This window comes from Falco biarmicus, chromosome 1, assembly GCF_023638135.1.
Source record: "Falco biarmicus isolate bFalBia1 chromosome 1, bFalBia1.pri, whole genome shotgun sequence".
NCBI classification, from domain to species: domain Eukaryota; kingdom Metazoa; phylum Chordata; class Aves; order Falconiformes; family Falconidae; genus Falco; species Falco biarmicus.
The window spans coordinates 114846729-114864195 of NC_079288.1; the positions used below are offsets into that span (position 1 = coordinate 114846729).

General features: G+C 40.1%; 1 protein-coding gene across 4 annotated transcripts in view; it reads left to right on the plus strand.

Moving 5' to 3' along the window:
- Positions 1 to 17467, plus strand: part of TBC1D9 (TBC1 domain family member 9) — a 55227-nt gene that overhangs the window by 30555 nt on the left and 7205 nt on the right. For all 4 annotated transcript variants that reach the window (XM_056362821.1, XM_056362812.1, XM_056362839.1 and 1 more), the window contains exons 8-16: positions 1077 to 1247; positions 1711 to 1861; positions 3391 to 3605; positions 5534 to 5651; positions 6594 to 6879; positions 8050 to 8179; positions 11650 to 11748; positions 11875 to 11943; positions 13295 to 13535. In XM_056362821.1, the coding sequence (XP_056218796.1) occupies positions 1077 to 1247; positions 1711 to 1861; positions 3391 to 3605; positions 5534 to 5651; positions 6594 to 6879; positions 8050 to 8179; positions 11650 to 11748; positions 11875 to 11943; positions 13295 to 13535 (1480 nt within the window). The remainder of the gene's footprint in view (positions 1 to 1076; positions 1248 to 1710; positions 1862 to 3390; positions 3606 to 5533; positions 5652 to 6593; positions 6880 to 8049; positions 8180 to 11649; positions 11749 to 11874; positions 11944 to 13294; positions 13536 to 17467) is intronic.

Sequence of the window (17467 nt, forward strand, 5' to 3'; positions counted from 1 at the left end):
GATTTTATGTATGAAATTTAGGTGCTTCATATCGCAACCTTGTCTGATCTGTTAAACCCAGCAAAGTTTAGCAGATCAGGTCTCAAAGCAGAAAAGGGGTTTGTAGTGTATCATTTTGGTTTTATGTAGGTGATCTCACATCCCAAGGTTGTACCAAGCCATACCTTAGTACTGTGCTGAGTAGCCCTACCCTGTTTGCCATGTAAATCTTAAAAGTAAGATTTTTTTTTTTTACTTTGTGAATGGTGAGGTGTAATTAGTGTGTTGTACTTGTATACCAGGGCATATATTGCATATCTGTATAATGCCGAAACTTTGTCTTGCCTTTTGCCCTTAATGGATCTACATATTCTACCCATTGAACTAGAAACACAAATTAATAATTGCCGGCATTATTATTATATTTAGTAATAAAACTACATAGGTAGACATGCATTTAAATTTCAGGCATTTGGTGTGAACTGCTATATGAGATCATCCTGTGATAAATTTTCAAAGTTGCTTGAGAAGTCAGAAAATCCTTTCTCTTCAAAATATTTTTCTTCCAAATCACAATCTGACAGCGTTGAATTTTCTATAGGACATTTTTTTAAGTGGGAAAGCAAACTTTTTTTAATGTATGTCTATATGAACATATATACAAAGGCATGTGTGTATGTGTACGCACACATACATAAATACGTATTTTATATAAGTCTGATATTCTGGATGGTCAAGGAGCCATCTGGGGAGTCAACAATCCTGTGATGTTGACTGGAGACCAAGGGAGCTGATTTAATTGCCCAGAACTACCTAAAGTTAACGCTACCTTAGCAATTGTAATTACATAATTTGATTACTTTTTTTTTTTTTTTTAGGGGGGTGGGGTAGCTGTTGAGAAACTGGAAACAATTTCATTCATCTATACTGGTTTAATTTCCGCTGTCATATGCTCAGCCTGTGAAAGTACCTGGGTGACTGAATTTGCTCAGTTTTTGTTAGCCGTTGGCATGTAATAATTCTGAAGTAAAATGAAGTAAAAAGTCCAGATGCTGGCTCAGCTCCATGTCTCTATTGCTTGTGACTGCTTTCTACAGGTGTTCACAAGATCGAGTAGTTTAATTTCTGCCAGTCCTCATAAAAGCCTCAGCTCTGAGTCGGAGGGAGAACGCCAGTTCAATCTCAATGACAATGGCATTCCAACAGCAACCCAAGCTTTAATGACAATGTATAGGCGAAGGTCGCCTGAGGAGTTCAATCCCAAGCTGGTAAAATACACTTCAGAGTGCTGTACCTGACCGGAAAAAGTTGTTAAATTATGTTTTCTTTAAAATCCATGTTTCTGGCCCAGAAGAGTTTCGTTCTGCCACAGACAGTTAAGAGGCAGTATTTTTCACAGAAATAAAGTGTTAAACATGCTGCCATTTTACCAACAAAACCAACTGCACTATGTTTAAAAAGCAAAGTTGGATGTAAATCAAGGAAAGGCTGTATGCCTGCTCTTAAGTACAACTGCTTCAACAATATTCTTTTAACAGCAAGGTCTGCTGGCATAAAAACTAAGAAATGGGAGGAGGCAGCCCATTAAGAAAAGAATTTGATTGTAGCCAAGTTACTTCTTGCTTGCTTGGAAAGTTAGGATGTTGCAGCTTTTTAGCAGTTAGCATTTCAGTGGGGCGGAGTGTTAGAAAGAGAAGCTGCATCTTTATACCTGCCTTTCTTTGCTTGTAGGCAAAAGAGTTTTTGAAGGAACAGGCCTGGAAGATTCACTTTGCTGAATATGGCCAGGGGGTCTGTATGTATCGTACAGAGAAAACCAGAGACCTTGTGCTGAAGGGCATTCCAGAAAGCATGAGAGGGGAACTTTGGCTACTGTTTTCAGGTAGGTATTCATTTGAATGTGGGGTACAAGCAAAAGTGTGAGGGAAGGAAGGATTTCAAAGATATTTAAAGGTGCAGATCATAAGCATCTAAAAATATTTGGAGCAAGTAAGGCTGCGATTGTTAGCAGGCACCACACTGGTTTAGACAGGAGTTCTGTTTAGACCAGTAAATACCCTTTTTCAAACAGGCTCTAATAATTAGGGAAGAATGTTACCAACAGTCAGCAGTCTAGGGGCTTCGACAACCACCAGCAGGCCTACTTCCCATTTATTTAATAATTTCTGAATCCAATTAAGCTTTTGGCTTTCACAGCAAGTTGTTGCAAGGAATTCCAAAGCTTAAGCATGTTGCGTGGAACCGCTATGGTTTTTGTTTGTTTGTTTTTTAATAATAGTAACAAAAAGTTACTCGACCATTTTATTAGGTGCCCTCAGTATGTGAAAAATGGTGAGAAAATATTTCTGTCCATCTTCCATCTACCATGAAGAATTCTTTAGATCTATGTCCCCTTAAACTTTTTCCAAAGTTGAAGAATTTTATTCGTTTTGCTACTAGTCATATGGAAATCAGTCCATACCTCAGGCTTTCTTCATAACCTTTCACTTACTGTATGCCACCTGTAGCTCTGCCCCTCCCCAGATAGTTACCACAGGTACCCACTCCATATGAGCAAACCAAGGACTTTACGTGGTGATCTAATGACGCTTTCTGGTTTTTCTGTTTCTTCCCTAACAGTGCTTAATTTTGTACATCTTCTCTTTGCTGTTGGGCATTAAACAAATGTTTTCAGACAATATACACAGGAATGCAGAGATCTGTCCTGTGTGTGATTAATAGCTAGTTTGGACTGATTTTCATGGTCTATGTATGATTAGTACCTTCCACGTGCATTACTTTGTGCTACTGATGCTTGATTTCCTTCACTGCTGAGATTTTCATTTCCAGAGAAGCTCTAAAGTCAGCAGTGAAATCTCCTAGCCACTCTGTGAGCATGCAATAGTATCCCTAAGACAGCCTAAGTGCTCTACCCAAGATGACAGTCATTTTCAGAAGCTGGAATAGAGCTCAGGAGTTCCTGTCTCTTGTTTTGGCTGACATACCATACTTTCTGCAACCAAGCATTAATTTACTTCTTCCTCGGGGCACGTAGCTTTCTCAGAGGCATGTTTTGAGTTATTTAGGATAGTCAAACCCACAGCCAGCTGCAGAGAGAGCTCATGATACCATGTGACTGCATAGCTGGTTTGTTCCAGCTGAGGGAGATGCTTATCTTCTTCCTTTTCAACCTCATTATAAAATGCCTGTAGAGGAGAAGACAAGAAGGGGTTATACCTCAGTCACCTAAGTACATCCTTTGTGGTTTTTATCACCTTTACAAAAATAACATTTCATATATTTTTTTTTTTCAAAGTTCTTGTTGGTGACATTCAAGATGAAAGGGTAGCAGAAGATCGTAGTGCTGAGATACTGTATCTGCTAACCCTTGCTTTTTTTCTTCTTGTTTTAATACTGTTCTCCCGCTCTCAGGAGCCATTAATGAAATGGCCACTCATCCCGGCTATTATGAGGACCTAGTGGAGAAATCAATGGGAAGGTATAATCTTGCTACAGAAGAGATAGAGAGGGATCTGCACCGCTCCCTTCCAGAACACCCTGCATTCCAGAACGAGATGGGTATTGCTGCTCTAAGGAGAGTCTTGACAGCTTATGCTTTTAGAAATCCAAACATAGGATATTGTCAGGTAATTGAAATGCCTTGGCACTCTGTCAGTTTCCTTATGCTTATTTCTTCAGTCATGTAGACAAGCATTTGGCTGTGTAAAGTACAATACATGTATAATGCTGTGTGTGAGGTAAAGCCTCAGTGCCGCAGAATTACAGTAATGCTGAGTTCAGAGGGATTTGACACAAGGACCTACTCTAACAGAAGTATTAGCAGCACATGCTGAGGTGTGCATAGTTTTCTGTAAGCATATTTTCTGCCCATAACCTAGAGAACGGACAGAGGATAATAGAGCTATCCTGATGTGCATCTACAGAAAATGACAAATGGACCCTGAAGAAGCGTTCTTTTCTTTTAAGTAAAAAATAAAAACAAACCAACAACAAACTTTTATTGTTCAGCCTTAAATTTTTACCTACTTATTCAGTGTATTAGCTGTAATAACCCTCCAGAACCAACTTTACTTTTTTTCAATGATGTCATTAAATCATTCAAAAATAAGCTAAAACTAAATAAAATAAAATAAAGCACCCTAGAAGATATCTTATCACTGTGCATCACAACCGTGTATCAGTAGAGTTAATGCTAACCAGTGTATGATTTTGAAGTTCTTGTGCCTGTGATTCAGATCACTGCATTTTCTGGGTGCAAATCGTTCCTTCTTGCGATGTAACTTTGACTTACCGCCTGGGCCCCTGTGGGTTATTTTTTGGTCTTGCTACCTATTTTTGCAAAAAGGAAGCTTGAATTCATGAGTATTAAGAAGCCTGATTAATGTCTGACTGTGAAGACTCCTAGTTACAACATGAGTAAGTGAAAGTACAAGCAACTCTAACAGATACCATAATAAATTATTTAATAACAAATGTAATATTAAGTAATAGCCACAATAGCTTTTTGTAAAGGTTGTTTAACAGAGGAACAGTGACGCTGTTCAGAAGGACACTGTGATTCTGTTTCTTGCAGCTGTCACAGTAATTTTTAATAGCCTTGGGCCTTGGTTCGTGGCATTCCGAATGCTCACGCACAGTTACAGTGAGAAATCAGGCACTGAAGTATTTAATACATTGGTAGACAAGATAAAAAGGAGTAGCATAGACTTCGACAGAGTTGTAGCGTTGTTCTGAGTTTCAGTTGAAACCTTAGTTGCTGTTTCAAACAGATAATGATCAGACTGGAGTCTTAAAATGTTACAGGATCTGAAATGAGTAGCTAATTCCTTAGAAGGCAAACTGAGAAGAAAATGGTGCTGAAATACTTCATTTCTTCAGACTAACGGAGGTCTAGTCAAAGGTTGTAAGCAAACAATTCAGAGGTCATTGCACGATGCTGTGATATTTGAAATGGAGCGGAACAGGCCATAAAAAACTGTCAGGTACACAATCAAACGTGGAGAGTAAGCAACAGAAGAGACTTCTGTTTCGCTATGCTCTGGTTGTTCACGGCTGACACTCTTATAGGCATTTGCCTGCATTCTCAGATGCTGTCTTGACCTTTTTGTAGGAGCATAAAGCACGGGGAGTGCAGACTGCCTCTGCAAGGGATGGTGCAGCCGCGGCCATCGGTAGTGCTGTAGGACACACTTTGTCTGCATCAGACCCCGGTTCCCCAGAGCACCTATTGGCAGAATATCAATAGCAGTGTAACTAGATGCTTGCACACCTGAGTAGGCCCTTGATTATGAAAAAAATATTGATTTACTTTTTCCTTTTTAAAAAACCAACACGCTGACAATTTTTCATCAGCTATTTGAGGCTTTCTTAAGCCTTCCTTTGCGCACTGGAAAAACCACTGCCTACTGTTTTTACAGGAAAATACTTGAAGAGTTTGGGGTCTGCAGGGGGAGATGTAGCTAATTTCCTAACCCTAGTAACCACTTCCCTGCCCAGTTACTGTGGTACATATTGAATAAATGGGTCTAGCAATTTATATTTCTCTCTCTTTTAGGCTATGAATATTGTCACTTCAGTACTCCTCCTTTATGCAAAAGAGGAGGAAGCTTTCTGGCTGCTGGTGGCTCTGTGTGAACGTATGCTACCTGACTACTACAACACAAGAGTTGTTGGTATGTTATGGAGAAATTTTCTAAAATTTAAGCAAATTAATTGGTATTATTTGTACTGAAACAACCATGTGTGTAGATGTATGTGTAGCACAGATGCAACTGTAAATGCCAGTGGCAAGACAGTTTGTTCAGGAGCATAGAAATAATTCCCTAAACAGATACTGTGATAGCCAATAGTTTTTCATTTACTTAGGATAAGATGCATTCTAAAGTGGGCTTAAAGTAAATAAAAAACAGACAGAAGGCTAAAATTTGAATTTCAGATGATCCTGATTAAGGTAAGGTGGATACGGAAGCTTTGGCAATTTGCAGTAGAAGTCTTTGTGCCTGTTTACCTCTGATTTGAAAGGGCACAAGTATCTGAAAGCTGTTGTTGTCAGATGACTGTCTCCTTGTGTATACGGAAGTGAATGGCTCTTCAGTTTATCGTGGGAACTGTCTTACTGTAGCTCACAAATGCTTGAGATACTTATCCAGCCTTAGAAATTACTCTTCCTGGACTGATTAAAACACTGATGTTATAGCATGGTTATGTATAACACGGGGTTCTCTTGAAATAAATCCAAATCCTTACAGTCACCGTGGCCTCCTCCAACAGGTGATGCTGAGAAGTCTTACTCTAATTAGTAATGGTAAGTACTAAGCCATCATATAACTTCTGTAGGTGTTAGGCCAAACTGATCCTTTGTTAGCTCTTACAAAATGTATCATTAAAACAAAAAAACATACTATAGATTCTGTTCAGCTGCTGAACTGTACATACAAATTGAATCGTTGTTCATCTGAAAGTGAGAAAATGTGTGTGAGCATCATGTAGAATATTCTTAGATTTTGTATTTATAGAGAGAGAATGTATATGTATATATTTTTTTCTCCTCTAAGTGGTGATGTGGTCAGTTGCTCCCAAATTAATGGACACCCAACCTTATTTGTTTTCAACAGGAGCATTGGTGGATCAGGGTGTCTTTGAAGAGCTGGCTCGTGACTATGTTCCACAGCTTTATGACTGCATGCAGGACTTGGGTGTAATATCCACCATTTCCCTGTCCTGGTTCCTCACTCTTTTCCTCAGTGTAATGCCATTTGAAAGTGCAGTGGTTGTTGTGGATTGTTTCTTCTGTGAAGGAATAAAGGTGATATTTCAATTAGCGCTTGCTGTCCTCGATGCTAATGTAGACAAGCTGCTTAACTGTAAAGATGATGGAGAAGCCATGACAGTCTTGGGAAGGTATTTATTACAGAAAATAAAGTCTCTTAATTTTATTTTTCTTTTTGCTTACTTTTCTGATTTGTGGTGTTCTATGTTGAAATACTCAGCTTAAACCAGGACAGTATGTGTTAATCTTTTACATGCTTACAGTGCCCTTTCACTGATATAAGGTACTCTTTACATTATCTAAAAATAACATTAAGTGACCAACAGGATATAAATTATTCTTTCAAGACATTCAAATAAACTTCCCAAACCTTGTTATAGAAACTTACTTTGATTGATTATTTCAGTTGATGACATGGGTTTTGTTACTTCATCTTTTGCCTGCTACCTTTTGAACACTGCTAAGAAAAAGCCTTGAGCTCAAGGGAAATTGTTTTGGGAATGGACTAAACAGAACTCAGAAGAATTGGGTAGGTTCTTGAATGAATAGATTTCAGTGAAACAGGAGGCTGATAAATAAAACAGATTGAGTCCTTTAATACAATCTGATACTGCTGAGTGTAATCTCTGATTTCCTCATGTTTGGTGGTAGTATTTAGTTTTCAATATGCTGCTGAAACTTTGGAAATTTTTTTCCTAATAAGTTTCATTAGTATAGATAGCCTTACTGAAGTCTGTTTCTAATTTCTTTGGGATTAAGGAAGACTATGGTTACGTTTTCTCTGAAGTAAGCCCCAGTGCTTGCTGAGGATTTAAGTGTTCTGCAGCTGCAAGGTAGAAGATAGATGATCTACAGAAGCTGCACCAATGGGAGGAACAAGCCCCTAAAGCCCCTTGCAGCGAGGTTGGGCAGTAGCAGGACAGGAGGGTATGTAGACTAAAGCACACTGACCCTTGTTCCCTTGGTGTTGTAATTCTCTTAGCATATTTAAACAGCCAGAAGCAACAAACCTGTTCGGTAAGCCACTTGTTTGTGACTAGCAGTATCTCAGCTCTTTCTTTATAAGGATAATGAATTACCAGTGTTACCTTACCTTTCTTTGAGAAAAAGCAGTGTTAGGCTTTGTCAAATTACTGATGTCAAAAAATCATGTAGTTCATTAGTAGAGAGCACCTTGATCATTTTTACATTTAATAATCTATATGTAACCCTTATTCTATTAACTCTCAGAAGGGAGGAGTTACAAATGAATCTTGGGTTCCTCATTTCTTTTTTTTTTTTTTTTTTTTTTCCCCCACCAGATATTTGGACAGCGTCACTAATAAGGACAGCACTCTTCCACCCATTCCTCATCTTCACTCACTGCTCAGTGATGATGTAGAGCCTTATCCCGAGGTGGATATCTTCAGACTAATCAGGTCTTCCTATGAGGTAGGATAGGATTTCTTAAGAGGAACTTGCCAACCCACACTAGTTCTGCTTTACAGAGGAATTTGATGCTCTGTAGTTTGGCTTTGCTTGGAACTGAAAGAACATAAAAGCAATACAGACTCATCTTAGAAGTCTGAAATGGGGTAGGGGAGAGGGTTTAGTCTTTTTTTTCTTTTAACTGGAGCTATTTTGTATAGAAGCTTGCAGAATCAAAGGAGAGCAGCCCACAACCAAAAAGTGATTTACAAACAAAAGGCTGACCTTGTAATTCAGAAAAGGTTAATTCTCATCTAAGCTTTTTCATGCTTTTCCAAACTGAAATACTAGTAAAATCTATATGATTTCAGAAGACCTTTCTATTATTAGTGGAACTTTCTTTTACCTTTTTTTCTGGCAAGTGTTGATTATGATCGTGGGCCACTAGCTTCTATATTATCACCAAAGCTAAAAAAACTTTCAAGTGAAAGTAGCTGGTAACAACCAATATCTGTAAAGCACAGAATAAAGCCTGCAAAAAACCTATAATTTGCAAACCAGCTTCATTGTCCTTAAATTTAAAAAATAAGCCATCAGTTAAAATCCCCCTGATGATTACGCTATTAATTTTTTTATAATAATTAAAGAGTAACTTTATAAAGAGTTACTCCTTAATTTCCTTTTTTCTACCCTTGTGTGTAAAAATTAGTATTTTTAGTTCAAGGTGTAGGTTCATACTTGGCAATATGACAGCTGTTTCAGAGGCACTTCCTATGTCCCTAAACCCACCTTGCTTTAATAACATGATACCTGTTTAAGGAGGTAGGTAGTCCATAGTGTATTCTACGCTGAAGGGCAAACTGCATCAAGGTAGATGTATATTCTCCTTCACACAGTGTTAGAATGGGGAGAAGGACTTTTATTGTGAAATTGTGTCCCTTGTATTTTTCAGATTTCCTCATCATGAAGACAGCTTGCACTGGCTCAACTGCGTTTAGATAAATAACCTGACTCCATGCAGAGCCAGTCTGTCTTTGTGGGGCTTATGCAGCACAGAACCTTGTAGCTCTTTCTAGATAAATAACCAGCTGTACTCCAGTATAGTTAGGCAAAACAAATGGCGTGGGAAGTGAAGAGCTGTGAGGAAAGCAGGAGTTAGTTGTAAAGAGAGAATTAGTTTCGGGAGAGTCGTTGTTGGTTGATTTGATTACTTTAAAAAAAAAAAATCCCAACAATTCAACAGTAAACTATCAAGATAAAAAAACTTCAAGACATCTGTTACTCAATGACTGTTATGTTCCTCAGTTAGTTGTGTGTACTCAAAGGTTGGGAACTCACTGGTAGCTTTAATGCGGCTACAAAGAGCAAAATAGCAGGTAAGCAAGCATATCTTGGCTCTTTTTAGAATTTAAGCTGTTAAAGGTACTTGTTGGGTAACCATCTGACCTACAGCTGAAAAAAATGTGCTTTTTTGGCGGGGAGTCCTTTGCCCTCCCTCAAACTGACACACACTTCCCCAAGAGGGAAAAAAACATGTCCCTTGCAGACTGTCCTATGTTGTTTGTCGTGGGAACGTGATGAGTCTGAGAACTTGGTGAAGGCATAGCACTGGCAGAAACGAACTGTTTGGATTGTTTTATGAAGAGCTAGCTTCCATCATGCTCTGATCCTGTCCAGCTCTTAGGTAATCATGTCAGATGCATATGTGAGAAGTCTCCAGTGAAAACTGAAGTAATTCAGAGGAAGTTTTTGGTAATTAAGCAATTAGCACCCCTCTCTGTGATGATACTGAACAGACTTTCTACTTCTTTTAAAAGAAGAGAGGCATTCTTGAAATACACATAACAAATACATTTTATCCTGCCAGTAGTTTTTTCACTTGCTGAAAATACTTTTCAGTAAGAAATCTCTTTTTGTTCAATTTTGCAATTAATTCAGAAGTCACAGAGCCTGGCATTATAATAATTACAGTAGAAGTGACTGAAATAATGCATAATCACTACAGCTTTAGAGGCCTGTGCATAGCTCGCTAGCTGTCAATGGAGTGTAGACTCACATATTCAGAGCTGTAATGTGCTTAATTCCTTTGATTGTGTGTCTAGCTAATTTGGAAAAAAATAGGCCTTAAAAAGTTCAGCTCCATCTGTAGTAGCATCTGCGTCTTGGCCATTTTAACTAAACAGCTGACACTCAGAGGTCTGTGCTGTTGAAAGGCTTGATAGAGTTTTGACCTAGAACAAGTGACACACTTCCAGAAATTCTTCCTATGATTTGGAAGTTAACATGGGCAAGGGACCATTCCCAGAAGGCAATTGCATGCAGCCTTCCTTTTCTGTAGGCTACGTGACTTTCACTTGTATGGATGTGAACAGACCATCTTATTTGGCTTCCAGAGCAAAGAATAAGCCCTGATAACTGGAATAGATGCGGCCTCAGAGCCACTCTTTTTCAAGTTTTTTTGAACTCTGGGATGCTTGATATTCATGGATGTTTATCTAGATTGCGTTTTTTCAAAAGGCTTCTTTATTTGCAGAATACTCCAAACACATGAAACATATTTTCCTCCCAAGGTCCGTGATGAAGGTGCACAGCTTTAGTGTTAATTTGATCACACAAGAATGTGCTAACAGATTATGACCTGCTTTTGTAGATGCAATTGCGCTGGAAATACAAATCCACCCTTATGAAGGTGTATCTTGCCACTCCCTCTTAGTTTTACATGTGACATCTAGCATTATTGTTCCTGCTGGTCATCTGTGCATTTCTAAGTATGTTAGTGTTTTCTTGATGGCACAAAACTTCTGCTTACAGTTCACAAAAATACACCTTAGGAATTAGACATTCCTGTACGTATGAAAACATTGAATATTATTCCCAATAGGTTTTTCCCTAGCATGCTTGTGTAGTATATACAGGAGCTTCCATGAAACTGTTATGTGCTTTGTGGAAAAACAACTTCTGAACATAAGACTTGGGCTCTTTAGAGAACGTACTTCCAAATGGAAGTTGCATTCTTCATACTTGGTTTCAGATCCTTGTGAACATAAGGACTGGTATGCTGTCTCAGCTGGTGGGGATCCAGTTAGTCTGAATATCTTCTCTCTATATAAATCTAGCAATTAAGAGATATTCCAGGACAAGCTGAAATAAAACCCTACAGAAGGAGTTAAGAAAAAATCTATTCATAGAGATTTGCCAAGCAAGACGTTTCTAACTACTGAGATTATGCTTTGAAATGTGAGGATTTGTAACTTAATAAAGACCTTTCAAATTAAATGAAAATAAGTTACTGGGAAAAACAAAATCTAGTGATGTGTTCCTGAAGTCTTTGTAACTCTGTCATATGCTAGGAAAATGCCTTAACAGCAGTTTTTTAAATACACCATTTGTGGTATATCACATAATTAAATTAATTTCTCAAATCCATTAAAGGCAAGCTAACTATTCCAAATATTAATACACAGGCTATACTGCAGTTCTTTTTCTCTTTTAAGAAATTTGGAAGTATCCGAGCAGATTTAATTGAACAAATGAGATTCAAACAAAGGCTGAAAGTTATCCAAACCCTTGAAGATACTACAAAGCGCAATGTGGTAAGTACTGAAATAATGTTCTGTGCGAAGATTAAGGTTAGTCAGTTTCTGAAATAATTTAAATTAGTTTTTCAATGAGACATGGATTTCAAATCCGTAACTGTTGATTATGTTGTGTTTCAAAAGGTACGAACTATTGTGACAGAGACTTCTTTTACTATTGATGAACTGGAGGAACTGTATGCTCTTTTCAAGGTAAAACTAAGTGAAGATAAGGTCATGTGCCTGCAGGAAATGCAAACATTTTTTTTATGTGGGACTTTGCTTTTGTCTAAAGACCAGGTTGAGTCTATGATTTATTTACTGTCAGCTATCTTAATACAAAGTTTAATTAGCTGCTGTATTATTGAATATATTAAAAAAGCAAGCAAACAAACAAACAAAAAAACCAAAAAGAAAACCCAAACCCACCAGTTTTTAAAAGCTCAGGAAATAAGTAATTCACTAAATGATTTGTTCATGGAAAAAATGAAAAGTATTATAACAAAAAAGTGAAGAGAGAGGGGTTTGTGTTCAGTCTTTAGAAACTCATGTATGTGTGTCTCTACCTGACCCAACTTTTGGAATTTAGCACAGAAATGCTTCTATTCTGTTATCTTAGACAGTTAACACTTCCATATCACAATAGCTGACTTTTGCCGTTGTTAATGCAGTGATGTATTCTGCATTATTTGGACTTCAGTGTCACGAAGTGATGTGTCCTTGTAAGTTAATTGTATGGCAATACCATTAGGTACACAAATTTAAAGGTGAGCAGTTAAAATGCTTTAGCTTCACCTTCATGCACAGTTGCCTTAAAATAAGATACTTTTTCCCTCTGTATTATTTCAACAGAGATTTTTTTTGATATACCACAAAGAATTTCTTTCCTTTCAATTTCCCATCTATAATGTCAGGTCTTACAATTCCTGCAGTGCCTTCGTTCAGACTTCCGTGGAACCAGTGAGACCAAGTCGGACAGCCCACTCCAGTTGATCACACTGCAGTGCTAGGATCTCTTTCTCTAACCTTCTGAATCGTTTAGAATTAGATTCCACCGAAATCAGCTCCAGAACTTTCACTGACCAGTAAGACTGAAAGAGTAGGACTTTACACAGTGGTTTTGAGACTATACAGTTCAACAACAAATATTTCAAATAAACAGCTATTTTCATATGCTCTGAAAATAAAGATTTCATGAATCCCCTTTCTGACTTGACTGTGTGGTGAGGCTGAAGGGGGTGACCAAGCACAGCAAGCCTGTGTGTGTATGTATGTATGTAAGTATGTATGTAAGCAGCTGCCTGCTGCTCTGTTCAAAACAGGTATTTCATGTTTCATCTGGCTGGGAGGCAGAAAAAGTTTTGCTTTTTCTTTTATGTAGAGGGGTGTATTTTTGTGTTGGTTAGAGGAGAAACCTCTCGCAGAAGTACAAGGGCTAGATAGACGGAAATACATCTGCTAGTCTTGTGTTGTTTTAAGAATGTGTGTTTATGAGTTGTTTGGATTTTTTGTATCATTGAGAGCAATGGTGATGACGATCTCACAGCATTTGCCTTCTGTTCAGGCAGAACATCTGACTAGCTGCTACTGGGGAGGAAACAGCAATGCTATTGACCGGCATGATCCCAGCCTGCCTTACCTGGAGCAGTACCGTATTGACTTTGAGCAGTTCAAGGGGATGTTCGCTCTCCTCTTTCCTTGGGCATGTGGAACTCATTCAGACGTGTTAGCTGCACGCTTGTTCAGGCTGCTTGATGAAAATGGAGACTTGCTCATCAACTTCCGTGAATTCGTCTCTGGGCTAAGTAAGGAGAATTCACAGCACTCTCATTCAGACCAAAACAGTTTGTTTCTAAAGGGGAGGGCTCTCAGATAAAGAGTCTGAGTTTGACATATCCCAATTTGCATAAGTCACCTTTGGTTTTGAGAGTTGCTCACGCTACCGTTCAGTTCATTTTATCATGTCTGTGACAGTGGTTCCCACTCGGATTTAGGCTGGTCTCAGTAGGTGCATCTACATTTGCCAGGGGTGTATCACAGAGAGAGAAGGACTACACGTGAACTACACATCCATTAGGGTCTGAGGATTTCCCCGACTGCTAACCTTCAACACAAAAATGACCTACAGCTTGTGTGCTTAATGGAGTGATTAATTCTAATCAAAGTATTTCCTTTAGGAAAGTCTTTTGCATGTTCTTCTGTATGTTCCTCTCAGTGACACTGCATTTTATTATCTGCTCCTTAAACTTTCCCTGAAAGCTGGGAATGTATACCTTTTGTCAGTGCTACCCGCTCTGGGAAGAGGAAGAGAGGCAGCATTTCCTCCCCTGGTTGTTCAGGAAGACTTGAGAAATTTATGTGCACATGTAAGGGGCAGGAGAGGGATAGGGTGAGGATGCTAGTTTTGTTTGCCCCTGCATAAAAGTGCTTCTCTTTAGAAGTCTGCTGACACCCCACATACATGTGTCCATGTGTGAGGGGAAGGTATTGTACCTCACAGTATACGCAGTGAGAGGTACTACATGTATTACTTCTGAAATCAATACCCAAGACTGCTGACTAAGAGAGAGTAGGATGGAAGTCACCTGAAAAGGAGAAAGTGGAGGTACAGGTCAGATAGGAATGCTGAGTGTTGCCGATGGAGATTACAGCCCATGTAAGTCTTGAAGAAGCAAGACTTCAAGACATGAAAGTCAGTGTTGCAACAAAGGGAAGAGGCAAATCCTAGGATTGACGTGAAGAAGCAAAGAGGAGGCGCGGGAGCTGGCCACTTTTGAATACAGCCATGTTTTGAATACAGCAGGAATTATTCCCTGTAAGTGACCAGTATCTCACCATTTTATTATGTGTTATTTCATGCAACCTAATGTTTCTGCCAGCTGTTTCTTCAAGGATTCCTCCAGATCCTTTTTGAGAGAGAAAAGGTTTGCCAGTCTGGCTTTCAGCAACTCTTTGTAACAATTATTTTCAAGCATTAGGGCACCAAATGCAGCCTTGCATGAAATCCTCTGTACAGCAATGGTAACACCTGCTCTCTCGCAGGTACAAAATAGCCATGTGGCAGTAAAACTGATTGCGCATCTTGCCTTCACACCACCTTAAAAAAACGGTGCTTCCTGTGATGCAGTTCTGCGTTGTATCTGAGGGACTGTTCGCCAGGTAACACTTAATGGCCTTTTGAGACATGACCCATGGATTAACTACTCTTGCTGTTTGCAGGATGCTGTTAATAACAATCAACCGGTTTGTGGTTGAGACAGCATTTTTTAGAGCTAATACTGAGTAATAAGAACAAGGAACGGCGTTAGCAGCTGTGAACAGGAATGAACGTTAAATGCACAAATGTGGCTATAAGCCAACATGACTGAACGATATCTTCATTGGACTAAACAATCAAAACTGCTCATTCTGCAAAGCCATATTTTTTCAGAGACTAAGCCCAGTGTGGCATAGCTTGAAAACAGGAGGTTTTTGTTGTGCTGAGGGTGATTGTTTGTGGGGTTTTTTAAATCAACCTCCTTTCTTGTTGGCACTTCCTTGTTTGAGAGGCACATGAATGCTAGCAAGGGCAACATGGATTTGCTTAAGCGTATTTCATCATGCCTGGGACTTAGAAACATTCCACCGATACCAGCTGCTTCAGTCTGCCTCACCAACCCAATATTCCTTGGCTAGGAAAATCTCCTAAATGAGAAATATCTTCTGTTGAAGCAACAGGGGACTGTGTCGCCTCTTCCTTGTGGCTGTCGCAGGAGGCATGGTCAGAGGGTGGGCATTCTGGAGGTGACCTGTGAGCACCGTCCTCTCTCTTCTTACTGTGTCCAAACAGCAGTGTTGGGCTCTGGCCCTGGTTACTCAAGTCTGTCTTTCCTAAAGGAAGTGTCTGTTCAAGTACTTCCCAGGCATGGCCCATCTCAGGGGGTGCTTGATGGCGGCTGAAGCAGCCATGGCCCTTGAAGCATTTCCATTTTGCAACTCTGTCTTGCAATGGCCTTATTCCATGCGCCCCTAAGGATTTGTTCCCTCAAAGCCTCTCTTTGAAGCCACTGACACCTACTAGGAGCTCCACGGAGAGGAGGTAAAAAGGGGTGCTGTGTGTCCCAGCATGGGCTGATGGCCCTTTCCTTCTGTGTCAGCGTGAAATCCGTGGGACGTGAAAGCACCATAATTGTAATTGGGAATCTCCATTTCCTTTTTGTAGCCTCTGCAGCAAATAGCTCAAGAACCTCCTACTTCAGGTGCCTCTAGGGCCTCAGCTGAGCAAAGATGGAACAACCTGGCATATTTTGTACACTTACTCTGTGTCGTGTGGCTGCAAGTTCAAATAAAGGAGTGATCTTGACTAGTTTCCGCTAGGAGTTGTGCTGCTCAGAAAGGGCCGTCAGCCTTGGTTGTGAGCTGTTTGGGGTATGCACTCGTGAAGCAGCTTACCTGCGCCTCTATACCACGCTAGATTACAGCATGTCAGCTGTTGACTCAGGATCCTAGTAAGCTAGAGCCATTTCCACATGGACTCTTAAGTGGCCCCCTGCCTCCGATCATGTTTTTGCAATACTCCCTTCTCAGAGCATGCGGCGCTTCCACCTTCCCAATGACTGCTGGTGACTGCAGCGCTTGCCACAGCCTCATGCAGAAGTCAGCACCATGAAAACTCCATCTCTCAAGGAGTATCTGAGCGTGTGTGTATTTTATGGGTTTTTTTTCCTGAAAAAAGTTTTTCACCAAGCACAGATTGCAGGAGGATGTTCCGAAAGCAAAGTGTTAACCTCACCACTCCCCCAGTTCTTTCAGGCAGCTAAATGCTGTACAAACACTCCACACCCCTCTCCACTTACACTCAAGAGAGGGGCAACTGAAGCCAACGCTTCTATGTTGCTACCAAGTTTTATGTTAACAGAATAAAGTTCTAACCTGCTTAATTACTTTGTTAATGGCCTCAAAGAAGATGGGGGAAAACTGCACATATGACACTATGCCCAGAAAAGACTTGACACCTGCATGGTGTTGACAGAAGGGGAAGGGTCAGAAAGGGGGCTCAGTGACAGTTGTTCTGGTCATGCTGTGAGGAGGGGGGTGTTGGTCAAGCCCTGAGAGGGGCAAGAGCAGGTGGGCGTGAGGACACTGCTTGCGGCGTGAAGGTGACAGTGTTCACTGCTGCTGTTTCAGGTAGAAAGATTCAAAGGGTGTAGCTGCACTTTTTTCCAAGCACGGTTTCTTTTCTTACCACAAAGTAAATTTAAAAGTTCTGGATAAAAACTGGTGATGCATCATCTGAGACTCAGACGGCAAAAAGGCATGGTTTGCGGAGAACCGTTGAAGGTTTAAAGACTTGTGACTCCAGGGTGCCAGGAAGGAGTTCTGGTTGGGACTAAGCACCTCCCCAGTGCTGTTCACAGGCCCTCACCAGTATCATCTGCCTTGCTCTTCAGGGATGCAGGGGCGGTGCAGGAGGCCGCTGAATTCTCTGAGCTCTCCTATGAAATTAGCCCTGTACTGCAGTGTGCAGGTCGAAACGGTGGCCTGAGCAGAGGTATCCACCCATACAAACTCTCCATAACAGGGGCACGTCTACCAGAGGTCCATTCCTTTTCTGTTGTCTTTATGAATGCGGCCTTATTTTTTCATTTCTTAACACACCATCAATCCTCAGATTTTGGGTGGCCCACTGCAGCTAACTGTCAAGCAGTTCCTGCAAATTGCCAGTCGGCTGTTCTGCTCTTTTGTAAAGCTTCCTGGG